Raw genomic sequence first — 14,800 nt, 5'->3', positions numbered from 1 at the left:
TTGAGTGCTTCTTCCACCATTGCTGACCAGTCAATTAAAAAAAAAAAAAGAAATTGATATGAATTTGACATTGACAACTCTTACTCGACAGCGTAAAGTGAAAATGTATCTTTTATTGGTACCATACATTAATTATCAAGGGCAGAAACTAACCAAATCAAAAATATATATCAAACAATGATTTTTCTACAGGGTTTGAGAAGGTACAAGTCACCATTTAAAACAACCAAAAGTTGGCGTCAACTGTAGTAAAATGGAAATGTACAAAACAGAACTCCTTTATTACAAGTTTCAGCATTGCTACCAAATATGCCGAATTTAACTTATGAACTTAATGTTGAGCTGGTTTTAGAAGAGAATGATGCTCTATGGTTATGAAAAAAGACAAAAGGAAGACAATTTAGACAAAACGATTAAAAAGCCAGTGTCAAACTATTGAAATTTACTGATGTAGGAACAAATGCAGCGAACACATTCACTTTGACATCAAGTCGAAAGCTGAAGTACACAAAACTGGTGACATGAAGCACATAAGAGTCTCTCCAAATAAATAAAAATAAAACAGTAAAATTATTTCCTCATGGTGCCATTGTACCCCCCGGGGTTTTTGCAATTTAATTTACACAAGTTTTAGAAAAGAGGGAGAGGTAAGAGCAGAGGGGGACATAAGGAATGGGATCATGAGTGTTTTATCTGCTTTCACTAATTTTTGTTTTCTTTACATTAGATCAGGATGGCTTTAGGTAAATCTAAGTAAGAATACATTTTTATTACAGTCAGACAGAACTTTGCTACTACCTTAAATATACAAGCACAAATACACAAAAATTCAAATCTCTGAAAAAGGAACAAAAAAAAAGAAAAAAGACAAAATAAAAACATCCACACTAAATTATTTCTCTTTTATAAACATAAAAGATAAAAACAATATACTTTAGAGGGGGAGGGATAAAAGTCCTGTGTTGCTCCTTGGTCTGTAGCTTTTCAGTATTGGTAGAAAATAAAAAAGTTAACAATTGAAATGAAGGCGTTTAATACAAATTAAAAAACATTCTAGGGAAATATATACTGTATAAAAACTCTTAAAATGTGTTACTGTGTGTGTGTGCGTGTGTGTGTGCGCGCTCTGCCTTTAGTCTACGACAGAGATGGCTCCGACACTAGGTACGTCCTTCATTATTGTATTTGTTTCCCCAGTGCCACACCTCGGCGTTTTGATTCATGTGTGAGATTTAATGTTATGACAGACTGGTTCTTCATCCTGGTCTCTTTTCAGCAAAGCCACAAATATGCTCATGCAGACTTATTACTCCACTCGCTCGCACATTCACGCTCGCATATACACTTTAAGAACACCCGTCACAAGCGGCTTGGGCCTCAAGAAAGACCAGAACCAAGAGCCAGGTTCAGACCGGTGCACGGGTTGTCCCTAACCAACTCTGCACCTTAGGAAACTCGCACTGTCGCCCCCTGCTGCACCCCACCCTCTACTACAACTCTCCCTGAACTTGAAACCTCAACATTTAGGATCAGTCGAGACGCGATAGAAGGTTTTTTAGACAGATTCTTCCACAACTTCCACGCCCTATTTGAGCTCTGAAATTGGCTTGTGTCTGCTGTATGATGTCTGGGTTGGTGATGTTGGCTGAGGTGCAGAGGGACGGCAGACAGGGGGCGTGTCTTGAGGTTCTGCGCGGGACTCTACTGTGATGCCTGTGAGGTGGGGTTGTCGCTCTTGCTCTCCTGGCTGGAAGGGGGCTTGTTGTTCCAGGGCGAGTTGGAGCCCAGGGCCGGGGAGTTGTTGAAGCTGTCCTCGTCGTCGATGCCGTTGGCAGCATCGAACTGTGTGTTCTCCAGCCGCGTGATGAGACGCTCGTCTTCGTCTCCAAACTCTCCTCCCATCAGCGTGGGCTCCCCGACCACCATGACATCCTGCAGAGGCAGAAACAAGGGTCCGTCAACACAAGAGGGACAAAAGACACAGCCACTTGGATAGATATCTAAATCTATTTTTTCTGCATTCTACTGGGATTGTGATAATATGCAATTTATGATTTTTGATTCAACTCACAGGGAACATTTTAAACATCTTAATACATTGAGTGCCAAAAATGTGAACACTTGTTTTGGCGTTTTTTTATTACAAAACTAGACACTCTAATACACCTTATGTGTGATTTTGGTAGCTCTGTGATGAACAAAACTGAAATAAATGACGATCAAAACCTTGTGAAAAGTCACGATCTGGACATTTCATATATACTATTGTGTTTTTTCCTTTTTTTTTAGGTGTTGCGCAGCTAACAGCTGTAAACCTGACACTTCTTACAATTGAGATTTTTTTTTTTTTTTTAAATGGTTACAATCAATCGATCTGCGGCAACACGCGGTGTTTCAAAACGTGTCAACAATGTTGTCGTTGAAAATTGACTTGAAACTGAGATATTTAGGCATTTGCCTCTTCCCGTAACGTTAGTGCCTGAGAGGAAAGAGGAGTTAAATCAAAAAGGAGGGTGTTTCGTAAAACATGCAATATCTGTGTTTCAAGAAAAAAAAAAAAAAAGAAGAGTGATTTTGATCAAAACAAGCCTCTATTTATCTTAGGATTTCTCAGGAACTGAGGCATATAGAATGAAACTGTTTTCACCTACGGAGAGCTTAGGGGTCTCCCCTTTCAAACGAGACATAGCATGTGTCCATAGCTATAACATACAACATACATGGTGCTACAAATATCATGAAAAATGGTCTAGATTGTTGGCACTCTACAGCTATATCACGGAGACAGCACGACACTCAATGTGTTAAGAGAGCATGAACATTTGGGAGAGGACGGAAATATAACGATAGAGTCACATGTTTGTTATATGTTTGTAGAGTTTTAAAATACAGGTTTAGCAGGCTTTAAACTTAATGTAATTGAATGGAAGCTTATTTGTATAGCACTCACATGGCCCCAGTCACCCAAAGCACTTCACACAGTGCAGAGGATTTGTAAGGTCTAAAATGAAGACTGGTTATTTAGTTCTCTGGACAGGATATTGTCTTACTGTGGCCCTTGTGATACAGTCAAATATGACATCTTTTTGATCCCTACTTGGTGCAATGCAAGTAATTTAAATGATATGAACCATGGAGTGAATGTAAATTGTTGTATGTTAAGCGCTTTGTGGCCATGAAAGGCACTATACAAAAAAGTACTTTCCTAAATTGGATTTTACTCCGGTAAATGTTTAGCTTTTTATTGCAATAATTTCTAAAACGAGTCAACTTTGAAATGTCTACTCTCCAAAGTAATAATATGAAGCCTCCAGTAGGTGGCACTGAAGCACTCACTGGGACTTGACTGGTAAGAGGGAATCCACTGCCAGGACTTTTCTTTTTGTTGTTGTTGTTGTTATTGGTTCCTCCTCCACTGATGGTGCTGCCTCCAGACATCTTCCGCTTCCGCCGTTTGTTGGGGGCCTGTCTCGATGGCTCAGCTACAAAGACAAAATAAAAGTTACTTTGATATAATATAAATAATAATAAATCATTTTAATGATTAGTGTGCTCAAAACTTACCAGGAGGTGCTACCATCCTCTGCCATTTCTGGAAGAGGCAGGTCTTGAGGCAGTCTCTGGGACTGAGGCTGTACGTCTTGTGTCTTGACATGAGCTCCTGCATGGGCTCCAGAATAACACATAGCTGAAGGAGAGAACATGAACAGTTAAAATGTTAAACATCGATGCAAAAAAACAACACCACAGAACTGCAAGTTTAAAAGGGCTGCACAGAATAGCATCTGGAATATGACTTTTGAACACCCATTGTAAGACAAGAGCATCAGATCCAGTTCAACCCTCTTGGTGTTAAAAGGAAAAGCAAATACAAGGTTTACAAACCAAATGACTGCAGATTATCTGAGCCCAAAGTACTGTACGTACGTATTGTATAACTATCACAAAAATCAATGACTATTCCTCTGAATATCATCAGTCAGAAACGTAGCATCAAGCCACAAGACAACATAAAAAGAATAAATACACAACAGGACAGAATATCCCACCCGCTTCCAAAGAGCACCACACTCATTTTGCTTGTTAATAAAATATTAAGATTCACAACTAAAAGATCCATGAAGAGCTTCTCCAATTGCAAATCCTATGAGCACAGATGTGTAAAACTTTCATGAAGAAGTTTAAATAATGACCTAAATCTGACTGACTGAAGTTTAGAACACACCTTTCATCAGACATATTGAGAAACCATTTCAGTGCAGTTACATTTCAGACAGGTCTTTACTAATAACATACAATTACTGAGGAAATAACACTGTACCATAATTTTCAAAAGAATGTAGACATAATTTATCGCATGTCAACAGTGCATTCTAAGACTATGATTAAGTCTTCAAAAACCAGCACGAAAACCAGCCCTAAACTAATGCAGGAGACAATAGCGCCATTGACTTCATAATGACTTACTCGGAGGTAGTTTAGGGTGGAGTTAGACAGGCCGCATCTTGTAATATTTTTGGACAACTGGTCCAACATCTGTGGGTCCTGGGCCTTTGAAAAGATTTGAAACCAGATTAGAAAAACGAGACCGCATTCTCTCACGTTGCTTTCTTCAGCTTGTAGTGGGTGTACGCACATGCATGGCCAGTATGCTGCGTGGGATGAGCTCACGATGTTGCCTGATGCTGAAGTGCCAGGTCTTTATCCTCATCATGTCGTCAAACATGAACTCCAGGTACAAGCGCCCTTCTACACACACCTTCAAAACAACAGGAAATCAGACACTGTAGTAACACAGGTACGTAAACATGTATCTCTTACTGTGTAGCTCTAATGTTAATCATAAACAGCAATAACAACGAATAAGTTATCTTGTGAAGCAGCGAGCTTTTGGAACACTCTTCCAAACTAAATTATCTCATGCACAGACTGTAGCACATTTACACACCTGACCAGACAGTGGTTATTATCAAAGCCAACCTGTACGCACTGAATGAATGTGATATGGACAGTGTAAACTGAGTGAGTGATTCCTGAAGTGGAAAGTGTTTTTTATAATGTGAGTGAAGTAATTCTTCCACGTTTATTCCTTTATAAACTTTTGTAAGTGTAACATCAACCTGTCCATGTACTGCGGGTGGAAATTAGCATTTTTGCTCTAATCCGGCACATGACATCTCTTCTTTTTTAGACCCTGATCAAGTAAAATAAATGACTGCATCAATATGGCACTAACCTGCGTGAACATTGGTTTTCCGTTTTGGGTCACCATGGTGCACTGATCACAGTCGAGGGAGACAAAGTTGTTGTGGAAGGACTCTTTTGGATGTTTTAGCACATAATAAAGTTCAGTGGCACCGCCCTCGAATATACTCCGGAAGTATCTGGGAATCAACGTCCGGCCAATTGCTGAAAAGACAAGAAACACAAGGCACATAAAATAAACTTACAGTAAGTTTTGACATACAGTGTGTAAGGCTACAAACCAGCGTGGCCTGTTTAGTCCCATTATATGTTAATTTACATGCACTGTCCCAAACAAACAAATATATACATAGTTAAAAAAGTTATACAGGAAGCTAGGTCATCCTGTCAAAGTTTTTTTTATTTGTAGAATACTAAAATTAGGGTTAGTTAACAGGGCATTAACAAGCTTTAAATGTCATTCAATCAATTATGCCAAAAAGGCCTTAAAAGTCATTAAAACGCATTGAATTGGGTTCAAACTGGCATTGAATGTACATTTCTTGGAATATAGCATTTTTTCCAAGAGACAAACACACTCAGTGACATGGCTAAACTATTTTTTTTACAGCAAACATTTGTCAAAAACTGCAGAGCTGCAGTTTTCACTTAAATTTTACACAATGTATTGCTGTTGAAATTGGGGACTTACTTTCATTTGTCTTACTCATGTTTTATTGTAACTTTGGTTAAATTTTTCTTTACTAATTCTCTTTCGCTTACAAGAAAACAAATATGGAAAATCATGATTCAAACTAAACTTTTGCACATTATGTTTTTTGTTTTAGGCTGTATGTGTTAATCTCAGTCAGATGGAAGTCTGTTATGTTTTTTTCTATTGTGGCTTCTTTGTGGCATGGATAGTGTTTATTATTTGGCAACATTGCACATCCGTACCAAAATGTCTTAAGAATACTGGACTTACTGTATCGTTTGGGGCCATCCTCAAGACAAAAAGTTATGGTCAACATTGCATCGTCTTCAAAGAACTCAGTAGTGAACGCATCCCACCAAAGATTATCACAGTCCTGCAATAAACAGTACCATTAGCCACGTTTTTTTTATGTTTTAGGATTTGCTTTTCGCAGTGCACGCATACCTCTGTCCAGTTCTGTAGCCTTTTGTTAAGTTCAAATATTCTGTAGTCCGTTTGGTTTCCGTATGGTGTGTGCCTCCTGTATCACCAGAAAACACAGATAATGTGTGAATAAAGAGAGGCGTAAACTGACAACAAACGCCAGACAATTACAGGCCTTACAGCTCAATTCTTTACTGGCTATCGCAGACTAAATACAACAGACTATAGAAAATGAGATAAGGAGAGAGCTTCCCAGGGCCTTATCTATATTTGTTTAATTGCAGTTTTCGCCGCACCTCGAGATAGTGGGAAATGATGTTTTCTTACCCTATTCCTGGCTCCAGGTATGTGGGAGGGTACATCGGGGTTGGACTAGAGAAACAAGCCAAACAGATCATTACATTTAGCTACAGCGCTAATATGCCCCTTTTCAGGACCTAGTCTGATTTTACAGCCCTGGGATGGAAGCCAAATGTGGCACAAATTGGATGATACAAAGACACAGTAAATAACGCTTCTACAATGAACACCCACCGTGAACGACTATCTCACTACAAGCTGTAAAACATGGCATGGATAAGCCTCTGCAGCCCTCGAGAGCCACACGGTCACATCAAATTCTTTTGTAAGCATTAAATGGTTCTCCCACTCAGGCCAAAACAGCAGCACATTTTAAGGAACAGGCCCACTGTGTACGCACCAAGGAACAACCTTGACCACCTTTTTTTTTGGCAAGACACCACTAGCATTTAACGCTGCCCAAGACACACTCTTGTGGAGCAATGGTATCCAAACGGTGGGTGAAAAAGCACCAATGTGGTTTGCCAGAGCTATGGAAATTACAGGTTGATGGCCTAATGACCACTAGGAATTGTTAAAGTGCTATTGCCAAATTCAAGTAAAGGGAAAACGATACAGAACTTGTGTGTAGCAATTTTGAAATTGCGCATGTCTTCTAAAAATTAAATGGAGTAATGCAAAGTACACCAGCTGTGCTGATGCAAACAATATGAATCAACCAATATCATATTAGGCCCAATTACTCATCCAACAATTAGAGAGAACCCAAATATCAACTTTTTTGGAGTTGGGTTTGCAGAAGCCCAACTAAACCAATTCACACGCGAAACTCCAGTGTTGATTATTTGACAAAAACAATGAGATAAGACACAAAACTCACCCCACGTCTCTGTCCAGCATGGTGCCGGGATGAAAGGGGGGGAAAGTGCTACCGTTGGGGGGCTCCTTAGGGGAGTACAGTTTGAACGACTTGGAGGAACAGCCTGAAAAAGACAAGAAGAAGCCTTATTATTTATTTTAGAACACATTAACTCGTCTGTTTTCTCTGCGTGTTCAATTTTCATTTACTCTTAATCATGGTTAATAGAAGCTGTAATATGAGCATGTTTGCTCTTCACATTGACTTTACAGCAGATTACAGTGTGTTGTGAGGCATACACAGCCATTGGCCCAGTTTCAGTTGGCTGCACTTATTAACAGGTCATCCCCAATAATGCCGCAATCGGGGTGTATCAACACAAAACTCAAAACCTACTGAAACAAGCCTTGTCCAAAATGAACAATAACAACAGGATCTTCCGTCCCTCCTGCATTTTTCACACTTCAGAAATAGACTATACCACTGCGAGGAGATAACTTGTGACTGACCCCGTTTGCAAACGGCTATAAATGTAACATGCACAACATAAACAGTAACTGCCGAGATCATTTGTGAAGGCCATCCAGCCAAAGCAACATTTAGGTCGTGACCCCTGCCGTCACCAGGAATTTGATTATCAATGTAATAGACAAGATACAGAAGACATAGAACATACTTGTAAGCAGATTTTTTGTGTGTTTTTTTGGCAGTGCATGTTAATGAACACTCATGGGACTCATGCATGTAAACACGCCACGCCGGACTGTAGCCATGGACGAATTTCCATCCACAGCCCCCACTCACACTCTCAACCACACCTTCACTCAATCTGGCCTACTGTACATGCTTTTAGAGGGGAAACCGGAGTCCCTGGAGGAAACCTACGCAGACAAACTCCACATAGAAAGGCCCTGTCCGGCCGGGAATCAAACTTGTGACCTTCTGAAGCACGAGTGCCAACCACTGTGCCACCGTGCTGCTCAAAAAGTCTGGAAATGACTTAAGCGTAAATCAGGATAAAGTGTAACATTAGAAGTATCTATCCTCCTGACATCATTGACACATAATCAAACTAAACTGACAAATGAGACCAGATGCATTGCAGACAGGGACATTTTGCAGTTTCTACTAATTATAGCCTCTGAAAAGACTATAAAAGCTAAGTTTGAGACACTACAGGAAATCCTGCCACAGAAGCAAATCATGAGAAATCCTAGCTCCACTTTGTATGAAAACAGCCATTTAGAAGCCTATTTGTGACAGTGGTGCTATGCTAGAGACAGGGCATCACAGAGGAAAACAAATGGAGATGATAAATAAATAAATAATCAATAGATATGTGTCCATTAGTTGTTGAGAGCTCCATTAGCCCCTCTCTTTTCCTGTTAGTGGTTAATGACGGATCGTCACAATCACATCAGCTGGTTTCCACTTCCTCCACAGGGACTCTCCCTCATAAGCACAAACACCACATACATTACTGTATACTTCAGACTGAGCTGCAAGCACTTATGAAGTAGTGACAAACATCTCCCATAGTCCACGTAAGTAGGTGTTTACTTTCTATGAAAGCAATAAGCAACATTATTTATGCAATAAACCATAAGTCACAACATAGAGTTACAACAGCCCTCCATCCTGGACATCTGCCACAGTAAATGCTGGACACTATGCAAAGGGACGGCAGCTCTGTTTATGGATGCTACATCCAATGCCAACTTACTTAGCCACACACGGAAATCAACATGAATTTCAGTAAACATAACAAGAATACAGAAAAAATAATTCATCTGTAGCATAGCTTTATCAGATCGGACACTTTTACACGAAAGAGAACTGGGCTTACAAAGGCAATTAGAGAAAGCAAGCGCAAAATGCTACTACTTCAGCTAGCTTTTGCCGGGTTTCATAATAAACATAAGTTAATTTCGAGGCAAATAGGCAGCCACATTATACAAAAATACCATGTAAACCTACAGAGTAACTAGACCCACATATAAGGGAATGAAAATCACCCCAGGAACGATCCGTGCGCGACACAATCTCGGAGGCCTTTGAGGCGAAGCTAGTGTTAGCAGAGACTGTTAGCTCTGGTGAAGCTGCACTAGCCGCGCAGCTAACACCGAAGCGATAAATACACTCCAGGAAAACATCAAAGGGGGCAAAGAACAAACAACACAGATGACCGCGAAGTACATTTAAAACTATAAAGGCTAAATAATGTAGCCTCGGTGTGCATGTTTTGAAAGCGACCCTTTACCTGAAAAGAGGTCCAATCAGAAAATTGATGTTTACAGATCCGTGATGATAGACCGAGTGTACGCTCCGTGCGTAAAAACGGATAGGCCCACTGGACGCAACGTACCAACACAACACGTCCCTTTGAACAGGATCAATAAAATCTCCTCGAATCGCGAGATAGAGAGGGAATAAGGCCAAAATTGCGGGAGTCGCTCGGTTGTGTTTTGTCCCGCATGAGGCCTTGTCAGTGGGCTGCAGCCTGCTGTGGGTTTACATACGGACCCCGATGAGCCCTTTGTTCACGGGAGGACATGAACAATAGCTGTAGGCCCTCCTCCTCCTCTCGCTCCGCAATGCATTTGCTCTTCTCTCCTCTGCCCAACACCGCTAGCCCTCTCCCCTGCTCTCTCCTCCCACCACTAATGCACAACTGCACATAAAGGTTGTCTGCTAAGCATTTTTTTATTCCCCCTCCCAGCATCCCATCTCTTACTCTGTAAGTGACACCGATGAGAATTGCCCTAATGCAACACACTCAAACATGTCAACTGCAAAGAGCATCTCTTGATCATGATTAATTAGCTCAAATCATGTTGCCACAAACAAAACAAACAAACAAACTGAAAAGTGCTCAAGCAAAACTTTAAAATTAAATTACAACAGTGAGTCCAGTGTTAGCATTCATATTCAATTTGTCATCAGAGTGACCAGTTCTACGACACTGAGGTAGAACATTTGAACTAAAAAGTTGGGACAATGGGTCAAAAGTGAGGACAAAACAAACCTACAGAAATGTATATCTTAAAACAAAATCAAAAACAAAAATGTAGGTGCGTGCCAGAGATTGGTGCAACAATTAATGCCTGAGCATCTGTAACAGCTTTGAACTAAACTCTCAAACTGTTAAACACAAAATACATACATTTATTGGTTACAAATGGCACCCAGATTTCTGAAATATGGAACGCAGGCACTGCTGACTGGATTCCTCTGTTACAACTAAAAGCAGCCAAAACAGTGGTCCCAATTAAGAAATTATTTCACACTTGTACATTGGGCATTCATTGACTGGTCATAACTCAAACACTCAAACTCAGTTTAACTCTAGGTGAGCAAATGCCAGGATGTGTATGTGTTAATATCATAAAATGTGTAATTGTTTTGTCGTGCTACAACTCACACTTAAGTTGTTTCATGTAGGTCTCATTGAGAATATCCTAATGTGCAAAAAGTCCCATGTGTCTGTTTGCAGGTCTATATCCAATCCCTCAATGTTACCACATTGTACATGTTACAACCATCCTGCCCCGGTCTGCTGATGTTAAGCTGACTGTATTAAAGTGATTTCACATATGAAGTATAAAAACACAGTTTGCCTGAGAGTTAACAACTTAATATGATACATGTCAAGTAATTTTACCTGCATCATAACTCAAAAACACACATTTTCATGCCTAAAACTTGTTTTTCCTTAATAAAATCAGCAAAAAGTTGCTATGTGAGATCAGAGAGGAATTAGCTAAATACTGATATGACCACTAGTCCCCTACCTCGTTCTTATTGATAGTGATGCTGTTGCAACTTCACCTGTGTGAAGGCCATCCCCGGTCTCCACTACAAACCAGCAATAGGCTATTATTTAATTCCCAGGAAAACAATGTTAAATTAAATCGAAATTTACATTTGATCTTCTGTTTATTGTAAGGTCCACTGTAACCTGTAATAGGCCTGCCGCCTACCTATTAATCAAAAGTAGCCCAATTAGTCTAATTAAAGAAATAGAAGCTTAACATCCACACATTTCAACCTCTTAACAGGGTTTAGTACTGTGCACTAATGCATTTGATGGTGAGTGACAGGCGCTCCGTGGTAATGCTGAGGAGGGGGTTGACTCAGACAAAGTAGGCGCTCTTTTGGGTCACGTGCATACTACTTAGTGAAGGACAAAAACAAACAGAGCAATGAATGTGTTATACCGGTCTCTTCCCAGCTTTTCAGTGAGCTCCCTCTCCTTCTTGAACCGAAACATCTGGTCAACCTATATGTGCTTATTTTGTGGATATTATGTCAAATTAAAAAGTTGCACATTACAGCCTTTGCATGTGCACACTTAAATGAATCCATGCAAATGTCGACTATTCGTGACTTCTGGGAATTTCTCTCTCTCTCACACACGCACACACACACACACAGAGCGCTAAGCCAAAAGGAGAGTCCCATAGGCCTCTAAATCTTCTTAAATCACCCCATATTATAATCAGATATTCAGATCACAACCAGGGAAGACTCACCCATATGGCTAAGATTAGATATAAAAAGAGCAAGGAAATATTAGGTCAAAGCCGTCTACTGTATTTCAATATCTAGGACAGAAAAAGCTAAATAAATAGCTCACACAATAACCTGTCAACGCCATTCTACTCTATCTGACATAGAAAACATGTAACCTATTTAGAAATGTGTGTAAGTGCCATGAATGGTACTGATTTACTGATTTATCTGGTCAGTTTCTTTAAACAAGGGTTAGGGCTAACTTTTGTTCTTTTCTTTTTCAGCAGGTGAAATGAATCACACAGAATTTATGACGAACCCTATTAATTTCCACAGATATTCTATTTAAACAGAAGTAAAAACAAAATGACAGAAAGCAAAAGTTGAAGATAATGAAAATTACACTACCTAACAAAGAGTTCATAATTGCTATTATTGAATAATGCATTTTATTCTCCCTCATATTGATCAAGCTAATTTCCGAAAGACATTTCAAAACAACCCTCAGGCAAAGCTTATCAAAATGAATATTGTACTATTAAACACAACATGGTTTCCATTCCATCTCCCAAAGTCCAAACAATACTGCTAGGATTGGCTGTAGACCTGCCAATAAAAAGGCATTGTAAAATTTGAAAAATCTATATTGAACAAAAAAATGTATTAATTGCACAGTAGTATCAACTATTATTGGTGAGAATTCACAAAATCCAACCAGTTGGCTGGGCTGTTTGAGCTCAGTCTTAGTAGAGGGTTTGGGGCTGAATTAGTATGTGAGCGTGGTTCAGCTGAAGTGACAGAAGCGGACGTGCGCACAGGATAAGCTGCTCTGAGGCCTGTCTCTCACCCGAGCAGCTTGGACTTGAGTTTATGTATATTCGCTTCGACCATGGACAGCCGCGACACGAGCACTTCACAGCTCGCGAGGCTCCTGTCAGTCTTTTGGCAGCATCTTTGTGCCTCCCGGACCCGGGGGAGGTAGTAGCTTAAGAGTGTCTGTTGTGGGTGACTTATGTGGATTTGCCTATCTCACATTCACTGGCCCCGTAGCTATGGCAACACGAGCAGTCAATGCTGTCACTGCGCGAGAGAGGGGCCAAGAGTCATGCACAGAGGCGGACACACAAGGGTTAATCCGGTGTGTGCGCGTCTCAAATCTCGCCCACTGAAATGGTACATGACGGGGTTAATCCCGAGAGCGGTGTGTGGCTGTCTGTTTCGCTCTCGAGGCAGGGGCCAGAGCTTATCTCCAAGCAGCACCCCGACAGAGGCACACACGAGGCACTGCCTACCCCTCACTCCACCAGGCAACTCACAATCACACCTACAGCCACAAATCCATGTATAATAAGCGATTACAGCGAGGAGAGACAGCGCTGAATAAACTCTTCCAGTATGGAGTGGGATGTTTCCACTAAGCTTCCTCTAAACCAGAGAGCAAATCGTGTACAGGAGCAGACAAAATACACCACCAGTATATTTTTTGGCACTTCGGAGGGGAAAAAACGCAGAAAATAGCTGTGTTAAAGACAGGCATGGCGCTGGGCCAAGTTCACCAATGTGTTGCATGAGATATCAACAGAAGACTATGAGAAAGTGGAGCAAAGGGAGGTTAGTTACATTACCGTTTATGCACCATTCACAAACAATAAATTCAGACCACCCCCACTGATTTTGCAGCACCGGGATGATTGTGAGATGACGGGAGACACAACAGTTGCATCAGTTAATACTTTCTTTATACTACTTTATGATACACACACTTGTAGAGGCCTAAACCAAATTTATTTAAAGCACCTTTCAACAGTGCTGCCTTTGGGACGTCCTAGACCAGTATGTGGATGTGTAAAAGATTTGGTGTTCTTTAGCATGTGTGCACGATTTGTGATCGCTCCTTATGGGTTAAGGTTCTTATGGGATCTATTTTGTTCAGAGGTTGGCGTTTAGTTTTTTTTAATACATATCACAAAACAAGCAATTCCCTAAATTAAAAAAAAATAATAATAATAATAATCAACCCCTAAAAAAAGTGCTACATTATGTGATCCAAATGTTTATTTTCATTTCAGGCACTTGACCCAGAACCCTTTGCCATTGTACAGGATTTTTAAATATTAAAAATGTCCTCAGGAGTTACTTACCCTCTCCACTCTCTAGCTGTTCTGACATGGCCATTCTGTCACCCACAAATGCAGTTTCACACTCGACATCGATCTCACCCAAAGTGGTGGCCTGTCTTTTCATGCCTCTTGCGCTCTCTGTGATATCTCCCATGTCCAGGCTATCGGGCTCAGGGGCACAAGGCGGGGAGCAGGGATGCCTCCAGTGTGTGCATGTGGATGACTGTGCAAGTCAATGGGCTGTGGATACACGTGCACCACCGCACGCACGCGCTTGTGGTGCCTGTGTGAATGTGTCCAACGTGCCACTTCAACTCACTAGTCAACAGGAAACGCATATCTGCCAGAGTTCTGATAACAACCGTCCCTTTGGTGCACAATAAGACACTGATCCCAGGACAGCCTTCATCTCCTCTGTGGGGGTAAAATAACCCCCTTAAAATAACATAGGCTTGTAAACAGAGTGGGGTGGAGTGGTGTAAAAAAGTAACAATCAACTTACATAAACGGATCGGAAAAAATATGTGAAAGTTTTGTGGTGACTAATAGGTTAGTAAAGCCAGAAGGTCCCGGGTTCGATTCCCAGACAGTATGAGCCTTTCTATGTAGAGAAGCACACTCGTCCTCGGTCGGGGTGCGTTTTCCTTCAAGTGCTCCGGGTTCCCCTTTCAACCCAAAACACGCACA

At 40.8% G+C, this 14,800-nt stretch overlaps 1 protein-coding gene across 2 annotated transcripts; it reads right to left on the bottom strand.

Moving 5' to 3' along the window:
* Positions 1-734: 734 nt before the first annotated feature.
* Positions 735-14,158, bottom strand: ldb1b (LIM-domain binding 1b). Of its 2 annotated transcripts, none has more exons than XM_079553779.1 (11): positions 14,135-14,158; positions 7,503-7,605; positions 6,650-6,694; positions 6,344-6,419; positions 6,170-6,272; positions 5,237-5,409; positions 4,637-4,759; positions 4,468-4,551; positions 3,565-3,688; positions 3,337-3,482; positions 735-1,932 (listed from the first exon to the last, which is right to left on the bottom strand). In XM_079553779.1, exons 2-11 carry the CDS (start codon positions 7,520-7,522, stop codon positions 1,702-1,704), a joined length of 1,125 nt encoding a protein of 374 aa, XP_079409905.1. In that variant the 5' UTR covers positions 7,523-7,605; positions 14,135-14,158; the 3' UTR covers positions 735-1,701. The 2 variants fall into 2 exon arrangements, with proteins under 2 accessions (XP_079409905.1, XP_079409906.1); XM_079553780.1 differs by lacking the exon at positions 14,135-14,158 and adding an exon at positions 9,742-10,110.
* Between the last annotated feature and the right edge of the window lie 642 nt (positions 14,159-14,800).

The sequence above is a fragment of the Gobius niger genome (genome assembly GCF_951799975.1).
Source record: "Gobius niger genome assembly, chromosome: 3".
In the NCBI taxonomy this organism is placed as follows: domain Eukaryota; kingdom Metazoa; phylum Chordata; class Actinopteri; order Gobiiformes; family Gobiidae; genus Gobius; species Gobius niger.
The sequence above is the reverse complement of the archived record's forward strand: the minus strand, read 5'-3'. Positions and strand labels throughout refer to the sequence as shown.